This window comes from Ursus americanus, chromosome 12, assembly GCF_024610735.1.
Source record: "Ursus americanus isolate L20-20 chromosome 12, mUrsAme1.1.p, whole genome shotgun sequence".
Taxonomy (NCBI): Eukaryota; Metazoa; Chordata; class Mammalia; order Carnivora; family Ursidae; genus Ursus; species Ursus americanus.
In genome coordinates, this window is record NC_142138.1 from 67,279,184 (window position 1) to 67,302,366 (window position 23,183).

Consider the following 23,183-nt stretch of genomic DNA (forward strand, 5'->3'; position numbering starts at 1 on the left):
TATACCTGTGTCAATGGCCTGAGCTTCCAAATTTGGGACGCATAAAGAAAGGGGCCTATATGAGTACCACTGTGAAACAGAGAACATTGCTAACGGACCATTTTATGGGTGTCTGAATGGGTGAAATAGGTACATTTAGCAGTTTCTAGATTTGCCGAGAGCCAAGATCCCCAGACATCACCACTGCATTAAAGCCCATGATTCTTCAGAGTTACCTGGCATAAATCCGTCCTTGGTCTTCTTCCTCCACAAGATCATTATGACTGTCTACAAATAAATACAGACAGGGCCAGTCACGTTCAACAACACCATGTGTACATTCCAATTAAGTATCCGATACAACTAGCACACGGACTGTGCGCCGCTTAGCGGGGCAGCAGGATATTATGAGAGTAACCATCCAGGAAGCCTCAGGTAGTGTCTTGGGAATGTGCCTTGGTCTGCTTTCCTGAGCCTTTGGGCATGAGCTCCCTGCTGTGGTAGAGCCACATCTCAAGAGTCTGTGTACAGCGTGAAACGTGTGTTTTGCCACAGATTCTGGGGAACAGCTTACCTACATTCTAAAAACTTAGTGCAACCTTCTCTCATTACCTTATGCCATGAGATAAATGGTTTAAGGGAATTTAGACACAGAGACCAGACTGATGGATGGAATCTGCAAACCCTCATGTCAAAAGAAACCTTTTGTGTACAATTCTTTGTGCTTGCAGACATATGAGCCATGCATGGGAGGGGCAAAGGCCAGAATCAGCTGTGCTTCAAGGAAACGTACGAGCAAGCTGATGGCAGAGGTGTTGATGACCTGATACTCTGATGACAACTCAGTGTAGACAGCCAACATAGAGGACACAGACACTGGGAGTCAGAGCAGTCAGGCAGGGAAACAACAAATCGAAAGATGTAGGTAAGGCTGCCAACATCTTTGGACAGGTACAAAAATTCAAGAGACAATATTCAGCTATGAAAATGAGAGCATTGCAGATGAAGAGAGATATTTAATGGAAATCAGGAACAAAGACAGAGACCTCTGCATGTGGACCACAAGTGAGTGTTAGCTGTCACATCTGCCTTGAATCGAATGTCCTAACTTCTGTCAGAAGCCATAAGCATGGCCTGAGATGAGGAACAAAGGGCAGGTGCCTGACTCACCTGAGGTCTGTGCTAAAAAGTGTATCCTAGAGCCTGACTCAGATCCTTATGTCTACTGGGCTTCTACAGAGCGATGACACATTTCTGCACAACCAGAGGTTGGGATCCCAAAAATAGGGGGTCAACTTGGGAGTCCAGTTGGAGCTTTATCACCTTGACAATGGAGGACTCACTAGCTACTTCCAGAGCAGAACAGATGTCCAGATCTTCGAATGAGGTGATGTCAGCCTTGCTACAAGTCCCGAGGGAGTCAGACAGGTCAGGAAGGGCCGAATAAGTCAAATAGCATTCATCCAGAGAGTCACATGGGGTATCCTCTTCCACCTCTGGCAGCTCTGCGGTGAGCCTGGGAGGGTCGGGAAATCTGAAGTTTAACACAAGAAAAGTAGACACCCCAGCATCCTACTGGTTTTGATGGGAGGCCGAGAAGTATACTTATAACAAAGGGGCACAGCCGTGATTAACAGCAAAAACTATCCTCCTGTTACAGGGGCAGAGAGTGGGTGCTGTGGGGGCAGTAGAGACAGATAGAGAACAAAAGGTGCTCAGGATAGTGGCCGCAGAGCTAAGCTTCTGAGCAACAAACTGAACGACTATGGAATGGAACACATAGCTCACAGCGCACATGGGGAATCCTAAAGGTGGCTTCAACACTTTTGCATAAATATTGTTGATACTACCTTGGGTGACCAAGTGAACACAGGCTTTAAAAGACAACATCCATATGGAGAGACCTTGTGTCGTTGTTGCCTCTTTCTTATGACGTGAGTGCTTTTTTAAGGTATTCTTTGGCTATAATATATCCTCAGTGTGGTAACACCTAACAGGGAGAGGCATATAGGCCTCTCACTCTCGTTTTACCAAAAGGATAGAACAGGGGAATGCAGAGAATCCCAGTGACTGCTAATTCACCAAGTTCCACGCCCTTCAGGTTATTGAAGTGAAGGGGTCAGTAAATGGAACTTAACTATGTAACATGTGAAGCCACACTTCATGGTTAAACAAAGGTACTTTGTGATTGGAGAACGGATAAAACAGGCATGTCTGGCAGTTTATGTTTCTTCCTTGAAATGCAGTCCTTCAGTTTAACCACTGAAATAACAACCCAGGATTCTTCAGAGTTACCTGGGGCCTATCGGGTCTTGGTCTTCTTCCTCCTTATGAGAGATTTGGTTTTCTGTAAATACATAAAGACAGGGAGGTCATTAAGCAGATCCTGCTCTGTACATTAATAATCTAGTGTCTAATGCTAGCCAGGTACTCAGATATGCTCAATGTGAGAACAGGTTTAGTCAGAAGAATATTTCAGGGTGCTTCTGATATTGTCTTATGATAAGTGGCTTGATTTCCTGGCCTGAGGCATTGGGAAAAATTTATTTTTTCTAGGAGATCATCATCACGGTTGCCCTTGTCTTAAGTCTGTACAAACACTGTACTTATCTTTTTCATACAGATTCTGGGGATCCAGCCTCTGAGCATTCTAAAAGGATTACTGCAGAATTCAGCCTTCTCTCATCAGAGAGCCTGCTTGTTGAAGACTTACTGGAATTTATATACTGAGAGTGAACAGATGGAATGCAACGACAAACCCTCAAATGAAAGTGAGTCTTTGGTGCTACAGAGAATGTTGGCTCAGTTCGTGTGGTGGGGGAATGCAAAGCACAGCTCTGCTTTGGGAAACACACAAACAAGCTATCAGTGGAGGCACTGAGGGTGGGTTTTCAGACAACTGTTTAGGAAGACAAGTCAACCCAAAGGGGAGACACAAGCGGGGTTTAGAATAGCAAAACCAGTTAACCCAGGACAAGAATGCCAACTGACAGTGGCAGGCATAGATTCGTAAAGGACCTGGCTCAGAGATGAAACGTAGAGCTATTGAAGGTGAGAAGATATATTTCATCCAAATTAGGTCTGACAGACAACTTCTGTGGTCATGTTGCTGAGGTGAGTTGAGTTTGTCCTGCCTCCTTTGGCCCAATGACCTGACAGAGAACCCAACATGACATGGGCATGCCCTGGGACTAGGAAGGGAGCAAAGCTCCCTGACACACCTGACATCTGTGCTTAAAACTCAATCCTAGAGTCCAGTTCAGATCAATATGTCTCTACAGGGCCTCCCCACAGGGATGACCTCTCTCGGCACAGCAGAGGTCTGGGATACAAAGAACAGGAGATCTATGTGGGTGTCCAGTTGGAGCTTTATCACCTTGACAATGGAGTACTCACTGGCCACTTCTAGAGAGGAACAGACTTCCAGGTCCTCAGGTGAGAAGATGGCGGCGCTCCTGTAAGGCCAGTAGGAGTCAGACAGGTCGGGAAGAACTGAATATGTCAAGTAGTGTTTATCTGGAGAGTCCCGTGAGACGTCCTGCTCTACCACCTCTAGCAGCTGTCCACTGAGCCTGCAGGGTGGGGACAACCGAAGATTAACCTGAGAGGGATCTGAAATCCTATGTCCTGTCTGACTTTGATGGAAGGGACAAAGGAATGGTCAAGAAAGCAGAGAGGCTGACCCATTCAAGAGAGAAACAACTCTTCTTGTTTGAGTGCGACAGCTCTGTTTGTCACAGGAGCAGCAGATAGAAAGGACAGTAAGTGCTCAGCGCACAGGCCAAGTAGCAAGCTTGTGAAGAAGGAGCCTCAATTATCTCTGTGCCATCCAGTCATGACTCACTACATACAGAGTCTCAGAATGGTGGCTTTCCCCCTTCCTGTCAAATGGCATCCAGTTCTGCATTTTGTGGCCAAGTGACTGTCCCAGCTATCTCATCCAGAAAGGCCTCTTTCTCTCGATATCTGGCATGATAGTATATGTTTGTCTTCTTGCTGTGATATGTTCTTGCTAGGAACACATGTCAACATGATAAATCTAACAGGCAGAAAGAAGACATGCATCTCTCAATAAAGCACAGAGGAGAGAATGAGCGAGCTCAGTGATCCCTGTTACATATTAGTTTACCTGGGTCAGCTGACTGTGGGTTACTCAACTAGAGAAGTAATTAAGAAGTGGGAAGCAATCCAAGTACCACAAAAAATCAGAAAACATGGTGAAAATGGATAATTTGTTGTCGACCGAATAGATAATATAGCTCTCTTCAGCACTTTCTGCTTTTCCCTGGGTGCCACTTTTGAGTTCACAGCCCCCAAGTATTCAGAATTACCTGGGGGCAACTGACTCTTGTCCTTTCGGTCCCTCCTGATCAATTTGGTTTTCTGCAAATAAAGGAAGAGAAAGAGTTACATGAAGCAGATTCCCCTTCACAAATGCCCACTCTTAGGTCCCATGTAGCACAGGAGAGCAACAGAAGCAGAGTGAAAACGGGCAACTGTGAGAGAACTCATCCAGGAGGGCTTAGGAGGGCCCTGGAAGCAATCACTGGCATTGCTCTCTTCAGCCATTAAATAAGTGTCCCTGATATGACAGGCCATCATCACAGCATCCTGTCTTGAGTCTGCCAACAACAAGTTGATTCTTTTCCCCCGAGATCCTGGGGAAGAACCCGGCTGCTTCCGAGGGGTTGCTGCAACCTCTACGACATCGGCCACAGCAACGTGTTTCATGACACATCTCCAAAGGCAAGAGAAACAAGAGATAAAATGAACTTGTGGGACTTCATCAAGATAAAAAGCTTCTGCACAGCCAAGGAAACAGTCAGAAAAACTAAGAGGCAGCCCACAGAATGGGAGAATATATTTGCAAATGACACTACAGATAAAAGACTGGTATCCAAGATCTACAAAGAACTTCTCAAACTCAATACACAAGAAACAAATAAACAAATCATAAAATGGGCAGAAGACATGAATAGACACTTTTCCATTGAAGACATAATATTGGCTAACAGACACACGAAAAAATGTTCAAAATCATTAGCCATCAAGGAAATTGAAATCAAAACGACACTGAGATACCACCTTACACCAGTTAGAATGGCAAATTGACAAGGCAAGAAACAACAATTGTTGAAGAGGATGTGGAGAAAGGGGATCCCTCCTACATTGTTGGTAGGAATGCAAGTTGGTACAGCCACTCTGGAAAACAGTGTGGAGGTCCCTTAAAAAGTTAAAAATGGAGCTACCCTGTGATCCAGCAATTGCCCTACTGGGTATTTACCCCAAAGATACAGACATAGTGAAGAGAAGGGCCATATGCACCCAATGTTCATAGCAGCATTGTCCACAGTAGCTAAATGATGGAAGGAGCCGAGATGCCCTTCAACAGATGACTGGATTTAAAAGAAGTGGTCCATATATACAATGGAATATTACTCAGCTATCAAAAAGAATGATGTCTCAACATTTGCTGCAACATGGACGGCACTGGAGCAGATAATTCTAAGTGAAATAAGTCAAGCAGTGAAAGAGAATTATCATATGGAACATATGAACTAGGAAGATCGGTAGGAGATGAAAGGATAAAGTAAGGCGGGGTAATCACAAGGGGGAATGAAGCATGAGAGACTATGGACTCTGAGAAACAAACTGAGGGCTTCAGAGGGGAGGGTGGTGGGGGAATGGGATAGGCTGGGGATGGGTAGTAAGGAGGGCACGTATTGCATGGTGCACTGGGTGTTATACGGAACTAATGAATCATCGAACTTTTCATCAAAAACCAGAGATGTACTGTATGGTGGCTAACATAATATAATCAAAAATATTATTATATAAAAAAAAGAGAGAGATACAGTGAAAATTAGGAGGTCTGGAAGTGACCTCCTGTGCCTGGGCTGGAGAGGTATATGAGTCTGGCAGGGCCACCTTGAGAGCAGTGATTGACAGTGGCCCAGACATAAAAGTGCTGTGACTTAGACAGGAGTTGAGCAAAGCTCGCTGACTCATGGAATGTCTTATATCAAACACAGTCCTACAGCCTGGATCACAACAGTTTGTAAGGATAGGATCTACTTATGGGGATTAAGACTCTGAGTCTACACAGGGAATAGGGACACTACCTGGGGCAGCACATGGACTTTCCTCCCCTTTGGTATGGGACCATTCTCTGGCTAAATCCAGAGCAGAGCCGATTTCCTGTTCTTCAAATGGGAACTCACCATCACTGTAAGACTGGTCGCTGTCACACCCTTCTTCCAGAACCGAAGGGGTCAAATCGTAATCATCTACTCTGTCCTGTAGGACTTCCTTCTTTTCGACTTCTTCCTGCTCCACGCTGTGCCGGGTGAGACAGGAATGACAACAGATCAAACCGGGGGGATCAGACATCATGGCTTCCTAGCTGGTTTTGATGGGAGTTATAGGGAATGGTCACTAGAAGCAATGGGCTGTCGCCTGGAGAGGGAAAAAGCTATCCATCATACAAGAGGCAAAGTGTGGCTGCCATGGTGGGGGATGGGGGGAGAGTAGCAGCAGCAGATACGCAGAGCACTGCCCACAGCAGGGCTGACGAGGAATGAGACTCTACCACCCCAGTATGGTACAGTCACGGCATGAAGCACAGAGGGAGACCAGGCCCGGGGCAGCCACCACGTGCCTGAGTCGTGTTGACTTTAACATAGATTGACCAAGTGGTTATAGCTCTGGAGTCACTGCAGACTGCAGAAATGTGTGGCTGCTAGGCACCTTTGTATTAATAGTGTCACATGACACCCCACGTGTTTGGTTTTGGTAAGTTACTTCTCTTGCTGGTTAATTTTGCTAGTGTCTGTGTACCAATTCCTTTGCTGGTCACCTTCCTACCAAGGCCCTTAGAGAACTGTGTAGGAAGTAGATACGCATCTCCTGGTGTCCAGTCACAGGAAAGAATGGGTATTTTGTCCATACAGGGAGTCCTGAGGCTGGTGAATCCATCTTGGTTTACAGCACCACAGAGACAACAGGCAACACGGCCATTCTTTGCTGACCACCTACAGTTTTGCTAATCCTTGCATCTGACATCTGTGACTCTCTTGACCTCACTTCCTTTTCTTTCTGAGACCCTGTCCATTTTTACCCACACATTACCGGTTCCTGAACATTCATTGTCACCTGGGGGTCCGTGTTTCTTCTTCATGTTCATCCTCCTCCTTCTCATAATTTTCTGCAAATAAATTCAGAAATGTCCCGTCAGCTATTCCCACATCACCACTATGAACCCAGTGGCCTCTATGGCCCGAGAGACATAAGTGTCCTTGCATGACTAGGCATCCACTGCATTTAGGGCACTGTCTTTAAGAATTGCTGTGGCATGGCTTTCTGATGCATCAAGCAGTGTGTCTCTGATTCTGAGGATCAGCATCACTGACCCTGGGCAACAGCTTCTACTGTCTCTTGTTGTCCATATCAGGGGATGCTTGTCCAGTTTCAATCTTGACTTCTGCAAACCGTGTCTAGCAGCGTGCCGCGAGTCGCGCCACAGGCACAGGCTCTCTGTGCATTCACAGCTCTCACATAGAGCCTCCTCCTTGTCCTGAGGACAGGACAACCACCCTGTCCCACATCCAACCACCGGGGACTTCATGGGCCCCCGCGTGGGCTCCAGTGTTACTGAGGGGTCATCTAGGAAACATGTTCCAGTCTAAACAGCGTTCCCACCTCCAAGTCCTACTGCATCAAGTTCCTCATCCAACTCCACACGGTCAGGGGCTCTACTTTGTCTAAAGTGCATTCATGAATTTTCCGTATCTGCTCACTACAGTGACAACAGGTTATTTCATATACATTACAGATGAGGAGACAGATATGGATGAAGTAAACCTCACTCTCTCACCCACATTTCATACAGACTGGGCTAAGTCTGGGAACCTCCCACTTAGGCGGGAATCCTAGCACACTAACTAGCTGCCTCCTGTCACAGTCTCCTTTCTGGGATCTAACACTGGTGGATGCTGCCTCCTGACCCAAGGGCTGCGTTCCCTCAGGGAGGAAGCAGACATGTGGAGCACTATGACCTCCAGCCTGTGCATTTCTCCTCTCTGTTACCACCTTCTAGTCCTGGTCCTCTCATGGCCTTGCGCACAATGGGGAACAGAGGACAGCTGCTACAAACAGTGTGAGGGCAAGTGGGAAGACTCTTGTGAGCCCAGGGCCTTGCAGCAGCTCAGTGCAATCAGGGCCTCTGGCTGCCTTACCTGAGCTGAGCTTTCGGGCAAGGCACTTGGCCAGCCTGCGTCCCTCAGCCAGTTGGTCTTGGAAGCCCTGTCCTTGGCAATGCTCAGGGTCATCATGGGAGAGGAGGTCCTCGAGGTGTTTATCAAGGAGTTGGCAAACATCTCTCCCTTCGCGTAACTTATCATATAAACGGGTCAGCTCTTCAGTCTGGTCTTTGATCAGCAGATGGCACTGTCTACGGTGGGACAGAGAGAAAACTTAACAATGCAGAGAGTGGATCAATAGATTATAAGAGCTTTTGGGGAGATTTCTGGCAGAATTTCCCACAAACAGCCGCCGAAACAAATTTGTGCACATGTGTGGTGACCTGCCTGTGGCAGAGAAAGAAGAAAGTAAAACAAGGCCTCCTCTGTATCAGAGAGTGTTCCTGTGAGCCCCCTTGACATCCCTTGCATCTTTTTCTTCTGGAAACAGACCCAGGGGTCCTCCTAAGCACACGTCACAGACATGTCCCTCAGCTGCTCACTTTGGGCATACCCATTTCCCTGGAAAACTCCATATAGTGCATCATGCAGCGAATGGACACACTGGCAGACACAGAAGTGTGGACCGTAGGGCTGGTGTCAAGTCCTGAGCTCAGGAGAATGGCAGGGTCAAGGGGACAGCATTTGCTGAAGGAACGGATGACAAGCTGTAGTGAGCCAGGTCGTGACTGTGTGAAAGGGAAATGAGGTAGTGATCTCACAACACGGTGAATGTGCTAAATGCCACGAACTGTTCCCTTGAATTTGGCGACTTTGATATTTTTTTACAAGAGAGAATGAGGCTCTGAGTCATTGGAGTCCATCATTTACCAATCACTGTTGTCTTAGTTGTTTTAGACATAGTTGTGGAACGTGCCTGCCGTGAGGGTTTCTGCCCTTCTGGCCCAGACTTGTTGCTGCCCCAGGTCAGAGATGCCCACAGCTTCCCTCAGGCCTCCCACACAGAGCCCTGCTTACCTGAGCTTCTCAGCCAACGTGTCTGCCCGCTCCCTCTTCTCCAGCTGCCCCTTCTCCCCCAGCACGGATTCGATGATGTCGCTTGACTCTTCGCACTCTGAGAAACAGAGGTGCCTGTCTCAGTGGAAAGCTGGATATGCTGCAGTGCTCGCTGTCTTCAAGGGAGGAGATGGGGTCCATTCCAGCGCAAATGGAACCCTGGCAACCAGGCTCTGCACGGGGAGCTCCACTTCTCATTCCTCAGCCTCTTAACTACAGGGCATTCTATTCCTCCCTGTTTCAGAGCCCAGGAAAGAACAGCTCCAAAGCTCAGAGGGGAAGTAGACGCGGTGAGTAGCAGGTATTTGGCAGAGTCAGGATTCGTATCCCCTGACACCGACCCTGATCATGGCCACTCTAGCAAGTCTTGTGGCCTCTTAAGTAAAACACTAAGCAGGGACATGACGTAAGGCCCCCAGGACTCCAGGACCGATGGGTCCCCTGAACTAGGATTTCTATACTGAACAAGTATCTCAAAGGTAAAAATTCACCCGATACACTCGTGTGAACTAGAATGCATAAAAGCAGAAGGACCTGAAAGGAATATGGCCAAATCCTAATAAAGTGTGTGTCATTAGAAGCAGTAGAATTATGAACAGAGTTTACACGGTGCCAGGCTCTGCTGTTAGAGCTTTACAAGGAACTACTCAGTAGTAGTAGTAGTTTAACAGATGAGGAATCTGAGGCACAGGAAGATAGGCAGTTGGATTTGAGTCCAGGAAGCCTGGCCCAGAGCCCATGCTCTTCACCCCTGTGCTGTGTTACCTCTACCGCAAGCCCTCGGGTGATACCTGATTTCATAATCTTCACAACTGCTTTCCCAGTTAATGAGATGATTATCGGGAAAGTTGTAAATAAAACTTTGTTTGTCCTTCCCTGAAAGCTCATCATCTCTTCACTTTCCTAAATAACAGGCTTCAATTTTTACTTTTGTCTGCATCAGTTGTTTTTAATTATACCTCCCCTTGTCATATTGAAAGCAGACTGTGAGAAAATGAGAAAACTTTGCGCTAAGAGTTGTCAGGATTCCTTCCTATCGCTCGGCTGTGACGTGCCCCATTCTGCACCGCATCCCCCTCTTAACGATAAGGCCACCGAGCTCCTCATTTCAGGCTTACTGTGGGGGAGAGCCTACCCCACGCACTGGCTTGGGTGGTTCCTGGGGCCGTGGTCTCCCCCACTCACCCTCATTCTCTCTTGGCCACATGTCTCATGGCCCAGGCCTCAAACTGTTGAGCTCCCTACATCATTGAAGGTTCCCCAGCTCAGGGAGATACAGGGGAGGTAGCAGAGGTTGTCTGATGTTCCCGGAAACACCCTCAGCCTTATCACAGGGTATCAGATGGCCTCTGTGGAGCCAGGAAGCAGAGCCTGCATGGGTTCCCTCTCACCAGGGGAGTCACTGTGTGGATGGTGTCACTCATGGATACCACAGTTTCAGAGAAAGCAGAACCCACCTCTATCTCCTTGAAAGCAGGTCATGTCACCTGCTACCCTCCCCCCATGTGTACCATCAGCATGTTTCCTCAGTGTCCCTAGCTCGGTGCTTTGCCAGTGGGACATCAGAGGAACCTGACCTGATGGAGCTCTGAAGTCACTGTGATGCAGGATCTGATACTGCACAGAGTCAATCCTGAGAGGACCAGGCATTTCTGTGTCTGCACCATGAATCAATTACTGGGTTGTGAACTCTAGCCCCACCCTACTTGTCACAGCTAGCCTGTGGAGGTTGCTAACCTATTTGTCTTCAGTTTTCCCATCCTCAGCAAACTGAGGGTAAAATACCCACCTCTACCATTCCTGGATTGTGGTCAGAGTGAAATTTATCGTGACAGTGGAAATAGAAAGGACAACATCTGCAGAGGGTTTTAGTTTCTCAGAAGGAATACAGACAGCCATCGCTTTGGTGAGCATGACCTTGTAGGACTTACTGTATTTCTGCAGCTGGTTGGCCAGGGAGTAGGCAGTAGCTTCGGATATAAGGAATTTCTCCTTGAGGTCTCGGAAGTCCTGCTTGCTTTTCTCCAGCTGGGACTGAAGGTCCTGGTTGATTTCCAGGAGGCTCTTTTCTGCCCCAGGATCGGAAAGAGGGCCAAGAGGTGCTGCCATGGTGACGTGTGGCAGAAGAGGTAGAGCTGGGGAATGAGCAGAAGAAACCCAAACACAGGATGGGTTAAAACCCAGTGAAATCAAGTAGGTTTAAATCAGGACTGAGGGTTGAGGATACAGGAATTCTCTACTTACTGTTGGGAACAATTTGAACAACACCCCACAGCACTTGAGACTCGGTAACCACAAAAACAAGGTTCAAGATGCCAGAGCTGATAGCCGAAGGCCCTGCCCCAGCTCAGACTCCAACCGGAATGACAGAGGGAATACCCAGAATGCCAGGTAACGGTCTGCACTTGCAATAACAGATTTGGAACGTTGGGCCTTTCAATGGAACCCGGGGAGCCACTGCCTTCCAGTTGCCGAGGCCGTGCTGATACACCAGGCTGCCTGGTCTCCCCTGAAAGTCATCACTGATGGAGACCCACCCTCAGTGGCCACTCTCAATAGTTGTCCACCCTTGTGCTGAGACCACAGTTCCCATCTCTTTCTAAAAAATGATGTCAGCATAGTTCTCATTCTTCATTCTTATGTGTGTATAAAATCATCAAGGCACAAATAGCTTCCCATGAAGTTTCCCTTTTTTTTTCTTAAAGATTTATTTATTTGAGAAAGAGAATGGGGGCATGGGTAAAGGGAGAGAGTGAGACAAGGGGCTCAGTCTCACAACCCATGAGATCATCACCCTAGCCTAAACCAAGAGTCAGATGCTCAACTAACTGCACCCCTCCCAACAGGTATTCTTAAGGGCTGTCATGAACTCATCCCACTTGTCTTTAAGGTAAAACAGATCTTAAGGGAAATATTCCAAAGTCGCAGACTATCACGATGTTCTCTTTGTCTTCTCTAGTTTTTTTTTTTTCTCTAGCCATTAAAAACACGAGAAACATGCTAGTGCTTTAGTTATCTTTAGTTGCTTTGTATTTGAAAAGCTTTTAAATTTATTTGGATCTTCCTCTATTTACATCACATTTTTAGGATGTATGTAGTAAATAAAGTTTTCTTTAAAGCAAAACAAACAAACAAATGACAAAAAACCAAGAACATAAGAGAAAAACCAGAGTTAATCTATGCAATGAAGTTTGGAAACTGTTTCCTGTCCCTGCTCTCTCAGTGTTCTTCTTCCTGCATCTCTGTGTTATGTAGGCTACTCTTCCCCTTCTGTGGACATGTATTTTCAATTTTCTTAGCTATATACCTAGGAGTGGAATTGCTATGTCATATGTAACCCTATGTTTAACTTTTTGAGCAACTGCCAAACTATTTTCCACAGCAAAGCGACGACACCATTTTACACTCCCACTAAGAATGTGTAAGAATTCCATTTCTCTACAAGTCATACTAGTCGGGTGAAGTGATATCTCACTGTGCTTTAGATTTGTGTTTCCCTAATGACTGATGATGATACTGAGCACCATTTCATGTGTTCATTGTTGCATTGGTATTATCCTTTAGAGAAAGTCTACTCAAACTCTTTTTCCCATTCTTAAGTTGGCTGTCTTTTTATGGCTTAGTGTAAGAGGCTTTTTTGGGTTTTGGGTTTTTTTGGTTTTTTTTGTTATTGTTTTTTGTATTCTAGATAGCAAACCTCCATCAGATATACAATTTGTAAATATTTCTCCCATTGTGTGGATTGGCTTTTCACTTCCTTGATAGTGTCCTTTGAAACAAAAACCTTTTAATTTTGATGAAATCCAGGTTATCTATTTATTCTTGGGTTGCTTGTCCATTTAGGAAACTGGCTTCAAACCCCACATCCTGAAGATTTATAACTACATATTCCTCAAAACATTGCTTTTGAATGAGAACTTTCCTGGGTTTTAGGGGGTGGTGGACATTAGTTAATAATGGTTCTTGTCTCTTGATTAATTGTCTGTTGATTGCTATCTCAATTGATATTCTTGTGCTTGTTTTCCCTCCTATGGAGCATGCCGTGGCCTATAACAGAGATTTTGGAAATGGTATCTAACGATATCCTGACCTTGATTCAGGGGAGAGTCCTGGTTATATAGTTGAGTTGGTCTACACCTCATGCATAGTTTCACAAATTGCCAGGGCCTATAGTGGTGAGTAGTTGATTATTTTTCTGAGGAGCACTTGTCCGGTAGTCCAGATCATTCTAGGGCTAGGGTGGACTTTCTCAGTCCCCTCCAGACCGAGAAGACTGCAGGGGTTGGACCTAGTCAAGAATTTCATCTCTGGTCTTCGTGGAAAGTAGACATGCCTCAGGGTTTGGGGAAAGTTGTTCAATACAAATTGATTCCCCTCCAATCTTCATATTATATACATGATTTCTTTGTAGAAAAGGTAAAAGGTGAAAAAAACTAAGAGGCAGCCCACAGAATGGGAGAAGATATTTGCAAATGACACTACAGATAAAAGACTGGTATCCAAGATCTATAAAGAACTTCTTAAACTCAATACACGAGAAACAAATAATCAAATCAAAAAGTGGGCAGAAGGTAGGAACAGACACTTTTCCAATGAAGACATACAAATGGCTAACGGATACATGAAAAAGTGTTCAAAATCATCAACCATCAGGGAAATTGAAATCAAAACCACATTGAGATACCACCTTATGCCAGTTAGAATGGCAAAAATGGACAAGGCAAGAAACAACAGATGTTGGAGAAGATGTGCAGAAAGGGGAACCCTCTTACACTGTTGGTGGGAATGGAAGTTGGTACAGCCACTTTGGAAAACAGTGTTGAGTTCCCTCAAAGAGTTAAAACTAGAGCTATGCTATGACCCAGCAATTGTACTCCTGCGTATTTACCCCAAAGATATGGACGTAGTCAAGAGAAGGGCCATATGCACCTCAATATTCATAGCGGCATTGTCCACAATAGCTAAATTGTGGAAGGAGCCGAGATGCCCTTCAACAGACAAATGGATAAAGAAGATGTGGCCCATATATACAATGGAATTTTACTCAGCCATCAGAAAGGAAGATTACCCAACCTTTGCAGTACCATGGGCTGGACTGGAGGAGATTATGCTAAGTGAAATAATCCAAGCAGAGAAAGACAATTATCATATGGTTTCACTCATTTATGGAAGGTAAGAAATAGCAGGGAGATTGGTAGGAGAAGGAAGGGAAGAATGAAGGGGGTGTAAACAGAAGGGGGAATGAACCACGAGAGACTATGGACTCTGGGAAAAAAACTGAGGGCTTCAGAGGGGAGGGTGTGGGGAGATTGGGATAGGTCGGTGACGGGTATTAAGGAGGGTACATATTGCATGGGGCATGGGGTGTTATGCGCAAACAATGAATCATGGAATGGCGCCTGGGTGGCTCAGTCGTTAAGCATCTGCCTTTGGCTCAGGGCGTGATCCCAGAGTCCTGGGATTGAGCCCCACATCAGGCTCCTCCTCCGCTGTGAGCCTGCTTCTTCCTCTCCCTCTTCCCCTGCCTGTGTTCCCTCTCTCGGAGCCTCTCTCTCTGTCAAATAAATAAATAAAATCTTTAAAAAAAACAAAACAAAAACAAAAGACACACACACACAAAAACAATGAATCATGGAACACTACATCAAAAGCTAAGGATGTACTGTATGGTGGCTAACACAACATAATAAGAAATTTTTTTAAAAAAAAGTAAAGGTGAAAGGATATTTATTTTAGAACAACTTGTCTATTGTTCACCAATTGTCCGTCTGCGCTTTTAAAAATGTGTAAAGGATAATTCAAGGTCAAATACATTCTTAGCAAAAGTACAGTTCTTGCACCCTACCAGGTGAATATACTGAATCCTATGAATTGTCTTATTACTTAGATGTTATCCTTTTCCTGATGAGAAAAAAAAAAAATCTGAGAAATAGTACAAAGCTTCCCAAGGCCACATGTGAAGAGAGGAGGCAGCATTAGAAACCATTTCGGGGGAAACCATCCAACTCTAGACCTCAGCTTAGGTCTTGATCTCAGGGTCATGAATTGGAGCCCTGTGTTGGGGTCCACTTAAAAAAAAAAAAAAGGCAACCAATCTAGCAGATACCCCATTGGGTTTTCATATGCTTATTATCATTTGGATGTCTTCTTTTGGGATGGGGTTTTTAAAATATTTCTGCTCATTAATATACTAGGTTGTTTCTCATTTTCTTTGTGAATTGTTAGAGTTCTTGATATATTTTGGATGAGTGTTTTGTCAGATATATGTATTGAAAATAATCATTCCTGGTCTATAGATGGCCTTTTCATTTTTGAAGAATGTCTTACGGTATACAGAAGCCTTTAGTTTTCATGAACAACAATTTAATTGAATTTTTTATGGTGAGTCCTATCGTGTCCTGTTTTAGAAATATTTGTCTATGCCAATATTATGAAAATACTTCCTATTTTTCTTTTATAGGCTTTGGAATTCTTGCTTTCATATCTCCAATTAATTTCAATAAGTAGTGGGAAGTGTTTGTTAATATTTACTTTTTAAAAAACAAATCATCTTTTGCTCTATTACCTTTAACAGAAAAGTCTTCCACTTCCCCAGTAAAGAATATTAACATATACACACACACGTATACAAAATCAAATAGCTGTGCATATGTGGGTATATTTTTGAATCGCTGTTCTTTCACTTTGATATATTTATGTCGGTTAAGTGTCTGACATTAATTCCGGCTCAGGTCATGATCTCATTGGTGGTGAGATCCAGCCCCAAGTAGGTCTCCATGCTCAGCAGGGAGTCTGCTTGATATTCTGTCCCTCTCCTTCTCCCTCTACTGCTCCCCCACTCACTTTCTCTCTCTCATTCAAATCAATCAATCTTAAAAACAAAACAGAATTTCCAAACTATTTTCTAGAGTAGTTGTAGAATTTAACATGCCCATCAGCAGTGTACGAGAATTCTAGCTCCTACACATCCTTGCCAATACTTGGAATGGAGATTCTTTTCATTTTTGCCATTTTAATTGGCAGATAGTGGTTTCAATTTGCATTTTCCTAAAGTAATGATGTAGATCTTGGCATGTCCTTATATGCCTTCCGTATATATGCTTTGCTGAGCTGTTCACAAATCTTTTACCCATGTTATCATTTTATTTTATTTTTTTAAAGGTTTTATTTATTTATTTGAAATAGACAGAGAGCAAGAGCGGGGGCGGTGTGGAGGTGGGGTGGGGAGGGCAGAGGGGGAGGGAGAAGCACATTCCCTGCTCAGTGGGGAGACTGACAGAGGGGGTAGGGGCTAGATCCCAGGACCCTGAGATCATGACCTGAGCCAAAGGCAGCTGCTTCACCAACTGAGCCACCCAGGCACTTTTCTTTTACCCATTTTTCAATTGGATTGTTTGTCTTCTTCTTAACTTTTGAGAGTTCTTTCAACGGTTCTATTAGGAGATCTTCACCAGATATGTAATTTATAAATATATTCTCCTTCTATGTTTTCCCTTGATTTTGCATTCTCTCACCAATGTCTTCTGAAGAGCAGAAGTTTTCAATTTTGATGTAGTCCAAATATGTTCTTTCATTAATCACAATTTTGGTATCATATCTAAGAAACCATTATCCGGGGGCACCTGGGTGGCATAGTCGGTTAAGTGTTGTGATGCCAGGGTCCTGGGATCTAGCCCCACATTGGGCTCTTTGCCCAGCGGAGAGCCTGCTTCTCCCTCTCCCTCTGCTGCTCCCCTGCTTGTGCTCTCTCACTCTGTCAAATAAATAAATAAAATCGTAAAAAAAAAAAAAAAAGAAAGAAATCATTGTCCAACTTTAGGTTCTAAACACTTTTTTAAAGATTTATTTATTGGGGTGCCTGGGTGGCTCGGTTGGTTACTCATCTGCCTTTAGCTGAGGTCATGATCCCAGGGTCCTGGGATTGAGCCCCCTGTCAGGCTTCCTGCTCAGCAGAAAGTCTGCTTCTCCCTCTCCCTCTGCCTGCCTCTCTGCTTGTGTTCTGTCTTTCTCAAATAAACAAAATCTTTTTAAAATTATATATTTATTTATTTAATTTGCGAGAAAGTGACAGAGAGAGAGCAAGTAGGGAGAGGGAAAGAGGGAAAGAAATTGAAGCAGACTCCCCACTGAGTGCATGGCCAACGCTGGGCCTGATCCCACCACCCATGAGCTCAGGACCTGAGTCAAAATCATGAGTCAGATGAGCCACCAACTGTGTCACCCAGGTGCTCCTAAAGACTGTTCTACTACGTTTTCTTCGAAAAGTCTTAACATTTTAAGGTTTCTATTTAGGCCCATACTCTATTTTAGGCTAATTTCTGCATGGTGTAAGTTATGGATCCAATTTTATGTATTGATTTTCACATGCATATACATAGGTCATATCCATATTCATGTGCTGAAAAGATTACAATTGACCACTTACTGAAAGATTATACATTTTTAAAAGATTTATTTATTTATTTTGGGGAGGGAGGGGCAGAGGGAGAGAGAGAGAGAATCCCAAGCTGACCCCCTGCTGAACATGGAGCCTGATGCAGGGCTAGATCCCAGGACCCTGAGATCATGACCTGAGCCAAAATCAAGAGTTGGACACTTTACCAACTGAGCCACCAGGACCTCCAATAGATTATACTTCTTACAATGCTTTGCTTCTCACATTTATCAAAAACCTCTTCTCCGTATAGGTATTAGTTTCCATTTGGAATCCGTAATCCATTTTATTGATCTGCTTACCTGTCATATGCCAATACCAATCTGTTTCGATTACTATAACTTCAGAATAGTTCTTCAAATTAGGTACAGCTAGCCCTCAAACTTGGTTCTTTGTTTCACACGTGTTTTGGCCACACTAGGTCATTTACAGTTTTCTATGAATTTTAAAATCAACTCGTCACTTTCTACCAAGGATACAGGCTGAGATTTTGAGAGTGATTCAATTGAATGTATATATATATCAGATGGGGGAAATTGATGTTTGAACAGTATTGAAGCTTGGGACCCATGAATAAGAATTTCTCTTCATTTTCTATGGCTTCATTCATTTCTCTGTGAAATATTTTGTGATTTTCACTCAGATCTATCCCTCAGTATTTCAGGCTTCATGCTATTATCAATGGTATCACTTTTCACATTTCAGTTAGGCATTGCGATCACATAAAACACATCTGAGTTTTATATGTAGATTTTTTTTAATGTTTTTTTATTATATTATGTAGTCACCATACAGTACATCCCCGGTTTCCGATGTAAAGTTCGACGATACGTTAGTTGCGTATAACACCCAGTGCACCATGCAATACGTACCCTCCTTACTACCCATCCCCAGTCTATATGTAGATGTTTTCTCTTGATACAAACAAATGCTTTTCAGAGTCAAGCTAGATCTGCCAGTGACCATATCTTTGGAGACTTAGGTATTTGCCAGGTGACAAGAATCTTATTCCATTCACTTGGAGTTTTCTCAGCAGCCCAAAGAAATGGTAAATAGCTCTACAAAGAGTCTTGTGGACCAATGCATGTGAAATGCTTTGTATGTTCATTAATAAACTTTCCTTAAGAGTAACCACTCAGTTGGTATGGCTGCTAATCTATCTTGTGTTTAGATGCGATACCACAGTTGAGAAATTTAAGGGCCAATGTTTTCTCTTATTATTTTACTTAGTCTTGAATAATCTACTGCCAGCATTATGTACTACCAGAAGCCTTGGGACGGTATGCAATGATATATCCATCAAATACCATGAATGGTGCCCAAATCTGATTCGTCTTCTTTCTGATGTGATCTATTATAAAATGACACCAACAGCATTAAAACAATTAATAGTGGCAGACTGAGGGCTGTGTGTGACTCCGTTGTGTGACTGAGTTACCATTGGAGACAATGGCTCCTACTTCAAATCTGAAGTAGGTGTCCACTCCCATGAGTCTGTAAGCATCAGGTCCTGATTCTGCAACAGAAGCTGTAGTCCTTTGCGTCAGCTTCATTCCCCCAAGGAAGAGAGAAAGATCTTTGGTTTAAATCGTGAGTGGTGTGTGTAGCATATTTAAGTTACCTCTTTAGGCTTTGAACTTAACATCCTATCAGGCAAAGCTTGCTCACCTTTGTGACTCACAAGTTCAAATTCCCAGTGGCTCAGGTGACATGTCTCAAAAAAACCAAAGCATTCATTCAGTATTAGGTGTCTCTCCTAAATTTCAGCCTTGATGGCCTAAAATGTGGCACACAAACAGCTTTATATGTGTTTGATTCATGTTTGTCTAATGGTTTTCCAAAGTCTAAGTACGCAAATGACTTTCGGTCCAGTTTTTGTTTCCCAATGCTCTGCCTATTTGACAGGGCTCAAGAGTCAATATAAACACAGATTTATTTCAATTTATTTATAACCAACCAATCATTGTGTACATCACATATAGTTCTATACATTCCTTCTTTTACCTGTTTACTTTTGGATTTTGAGAGGATAGGACGTTACTCGCCTCTTCCACTGACATCCTGAATTACAGTTCTGCTCTCTGTTTAAAAAAAACAAAAAGCTGCTTGACTTGTTATTCATCAAAGTCATTGTAGGATGTGTTTAAATCTCATTATTTGTGAGCATCATTAATTTTTAAAAGATTCTATTTATTTTAGAATGAGTAGTGCGAGCTGGGAGAACAGAGGGGCAGACTCCGAGAGGGAGCAAGAATCTGAGGCAGACCCTGGGCTGAGCGTGGAGCCCAACTCGGGTCTTGACCTCACTACCATGAGATCATGACCCGAGCTGAAACCAAGAGTCAGACGCTTAACTGAATGAGCCACCCACGTGCCCTTTGGTTTTCTAAGAATGGAAAAGTCATTTTTGGCTCAAGCCAATAGTGGATAATCTGTGAAAGAACGATTGCAGTGCTCAACTTCAACCTACTCACTTATTATTTTAATCTGATTGTTTTAGGTGCCTTCCCCAGACATTCTCAATTGAGGCTCTCCTGAAATCAATCTGTCCTTATGGGAAACATCAGAAATCTATGCCCAAGTAACAGGCAGAATTTGAAGTTTGTTTCACCATTCTGTACCATCATCTAATATGCCCAGAGGGAACCGTCAACAATTCTGGATACACCAAGAGGTAACTTGTACTTATCCTTACCTAGCTAATCCAGTCTCTATTCCTACCGTATTTTCTTTTTTTTTAATAATTTTTTTATTATATTATGTTAGTCACAATACAGTACATCCCTAGTTTTTGATGTAAAGTTCCATGATTCATTACTTGCGTATAACACCCAGCGCACTATGCAATACGTGCCCTCCTTCATACCCATCACCAGCCTATCCCATTCCCCCACCCCTTCTCCTCTGAAGCCCTCAGTTTGTTTCCCAGAGGAGAAAATTAACTAGATACAAAGAAGTAGAGTGAATTGATGACCTTCTTCAGTACCAGTGAACAGCTTCCAACAGTAGGCCTTGACTCTTTGCATTTAAAGCATATTCGTATTTGGGAATTTTTAATTTGGGGGGAACATTGTATGCATTTTCACCTTAGCATGTTTTTCTTCAACTTCCTTTATAGTATATGGTTAACAAGGCTTCTGGACTAGTCAATATCCCCATAATTTCATGTTGAAAACTAGTACAGTTTTATAAATCAATAACCAACCAATACACAAGGCTACTATGGTTTTCTCATTGCCCTAAGGAACTGAAGTATACCGTGTCAATTACGTATTTCAAATCTTAGACAGACTGTCACATAAAAAGTATTTAAGAAAATTAACTTATGAGAAAATATTCAACTTCGACAGTAATCAAATAACAAAGTACAAAAATTAAAATAATCATTGCATTAAAAAAAAGAATTATTGCAGATCATGGACTAAATTTTTAGTGTCCATCGAATCCAAAATTTTGCTAGATATGTTTTCTCAAGATGGTGTAATGTTACTATGAGCCAGCTCACTTGTAACTTCAAAAGCCCCAACCCTTTTTCTCCACCACCTAAGGGATACTGTCACAAACTCAGCCCAGCCCTTTCTTCTGCCAGCGGCCAGGTCATCTGTTTTATTGCATGACCCTCCTGGCAGAGCAACTTTCCAGCATGTTATGTGCATTAAGGGCTTCCTGTTTCTCTACGACCAATGCAAGAAAGTGGTTTGCTTTGTTATTTGGCATCTAGAGCCATGATTAGCGTCAGCTTTGTTTCCCCGGAAGTCATCAGGTGCTGTTAAATGCAATAACTTTTCTCCCACTACACTACACTTGATTCCACTCAAATATTATATTCCCTAAACCTTCACTTTCTGAGTAGATCCTTGACCCTTTCCATTCATGACCCCCCAGGCAGCATTATTAAGAATATTATTAATATCATGTGGCTTCAGATGCAATAATCCCCTACCCTGGGCCTCCCTGACCTTAGGGCAGAACTATCTGCAGTGAGAATGGACATTTCCAACCCTTATCCAAACATCATTGATCCCTCTAAGCCCACACTTACGTGGAGGACATCGACCATGAGGGCAGCTCCAAGGTCGAGGCTAGGTGTCTGGGGCAGAGCCTCATGGTCACATCCTCCTCCTCTTGGAATTGGTGCTTCCCAGCAGTTCAAACCAAGCCCGCTCCATCCTGTGGGGCTCGTCGGCAGGTTCACAGGTTCACTGTGGCCTAAGTTACTCTCTTAGTCCTCGTTCCTCAGCTCAGGCACCTCCTTTCAGAGTCGGAAGCTGCTGTATGCATTCCGTGGTCTCCCCTGATTTCTCTGAACTCAAGTTGTCCTTCTTCTTACCTCCTGTGCCAACCACCTGCTCCACCATTACCTTGCCCATCTTTGGGTTATTCTCATCCTCCAAACATGCTGCTTTTCTGTCTTCCATCGGCTCCCTCCGTTCTCTGTTTTCAGTGTGGCCTCAGCTCAGTCTCCTGCAGGAGACACGCAGAGAAGAGACCAAGTCAGGTCTCAGCTGCAGTCCCCAGGGCTGTTTAACAGGCACCTCAGTTCCTCATGCACTCACAGAATCTGAGCAGGAGGTGACTTTGGAGAATTTGAATAACAACCTTATCTTACAGATGAGGAAACTGAGGCCCGGGGAGATTAAGACATTGCCCCAAACACCTTCATCACTTGATGGCAGCAGAGCCCCCACAATGGCCTTGGCTGCAAGCTTCCCTGTCGAGGCACCTAACGCACCCTCCAGAAACCCACAACAGAATTTCGGGGGACACTGAAATTAAAAGTTCCGCTTAAAAATGCATAAGTAATTTTCAGGAGACCTTGGATTAAACGTAAGCATTTCCACTGTTAAAAACACCAGAAGGCCTATTTGGGGACAAATCTTTTCTCACAGCGATATAGTTCTCTTCCTTTTATTCACTTTTAAATCACTGGCTAATAGACCAGGATCACAGAACACAAGTGTATTACGTAACACTCATCATGATCACAAATAAAATGCACTTACGTGATTATTGATCAGATATCTGACTCCTGTGCCAACATTCATTTTCCTGAGAGCTGGCATCGGTCTGCCTTGCTCAGCCATGTCCCCAGTGCCTCCATGACAGCCTGCCAGGTGAAACATTCAGTAAATACTTGTCAAGTGGATAAATAGCAGTTACCAGGAATGACGAACTTTTACTGATCTCCAGTCCGAACCATATTTCCATTCCAACCCTATCCCGGGTCTGTGCTGAAGCAATAAAAGCACAGCCTTCAGAGAAGCTGTCCGAGAGTCCGATAGCAGCTTCACCACAGGTCACATACGCTTTACTGGATCATTTAATTCTCTCTTTGAGCATATGTATCTCCTGTATGATAGAAAATGTATACTATAAATTAGGAAAGCCAGCATTAGCCACTGGAAAGTTAGATGTGAACTGGGATATCATGTAGCAGACAGGGCTCCAGTCCCTGGGCACCTGCTGCAGAGCTAAAGGACACCTACATCAGAGTCACTGTGGTGCTTGTTAGAATC

The 23,183-nt window shown here is 44.0% G+C and overlaps 3 protein-coding genes across 4 annotated transcripts in view; 2 read left to right on the forward strand and 1 right to left on the reverse strand.

Moving 5' to 3' along the window:
• LOC123803675 (notch homolog 2 N-terminal-like protein A) overlaps positions 1 to 23,183 on the forward strand; it is a gene marked incomplete at its 5' end in the record, with an annotated part of 142,237 nt that overhangs the window by 117,778 nt on the left and 1,276 nt on the right. Inside the window, 2 exon segments of the mRNA XM_087865733.1 lie at positions 2,603 to 2,750; positions 20,168 to 20,341.
• Positions 4,265 to 11,667, reverse strand: LOC148109211 (putative NBPF family member NBPF5). Of its 2 annotated transcripts, XM_087866322.1 has the most exons (6): positions 11,165 to 11,667; positions 9,195 to 9,291; positions 8,214 to 8,428; positions 7,132 to 7,183; positions 6,201 to 6,316; positions 4,265 to 4,362 (listed from the first exon to the last, which is right to left on the reverse strand). In XM_087866322.1, exons 1-6 carry the CDS (start codon positions 11,340 to 11,342, stop codon positions 4,307 to 4,309), a joined length of 714 nt encoding a protein of 237 aa, XP_087722448.1. In that variant the 5' UTR covers positions 11,343 to 11,667; the 3' UTR covers positions 4,265 to 4,306. The 2 variants fall into 2 exon arrangements, with proteins under 2 accessions (XP_087722448.1, XP_087722447.1); XM_087866321.1 differs by lacking the exon at positions 4,265 to 4,362 and having other exon boundaries at positions 5,843 to 6,316.
• LOC123803665 (myomegalin-like) overlaps positions 20,200 to 23,183 on the forward strand; it is a 74,033-nt gene continuing 71,049 nt past the window's right edge. Inside the window, 1 exon segment of the mRNA XM_087866339.1 lies at positions 20,200 to 20,341. Coding sequence (XP_087722465.1) covers positions 20,300 to 20,341 — 42 coding nt within the window. The 5' untranslated portion in view covers positions 20,200 to 20,299.

Coding starts and splice junctions, on each gene's coding strand:
- LOC148109211 (XM_087866321.1), bottom strand. CDS start 11,342: ATGGCAGCACCTCTTGGCCCTCTTTCCGATCCTGGGGCAGAAAAGAGC. Junction 9,292..11,164: donor CAACCAGCTGCAGAAATACA/GTAAGTCCTACA, acceptor TCTGTTTCTCAG/AGTGCGAAGAGTCAAGCGAC. Junction 6,317..7,131: donor GAAGAAACACGGACCCCCAG/GTGACAATGAAT, acceptor CACCCGGCACAG/CGTGGAGCAGGAAGAAGTCG.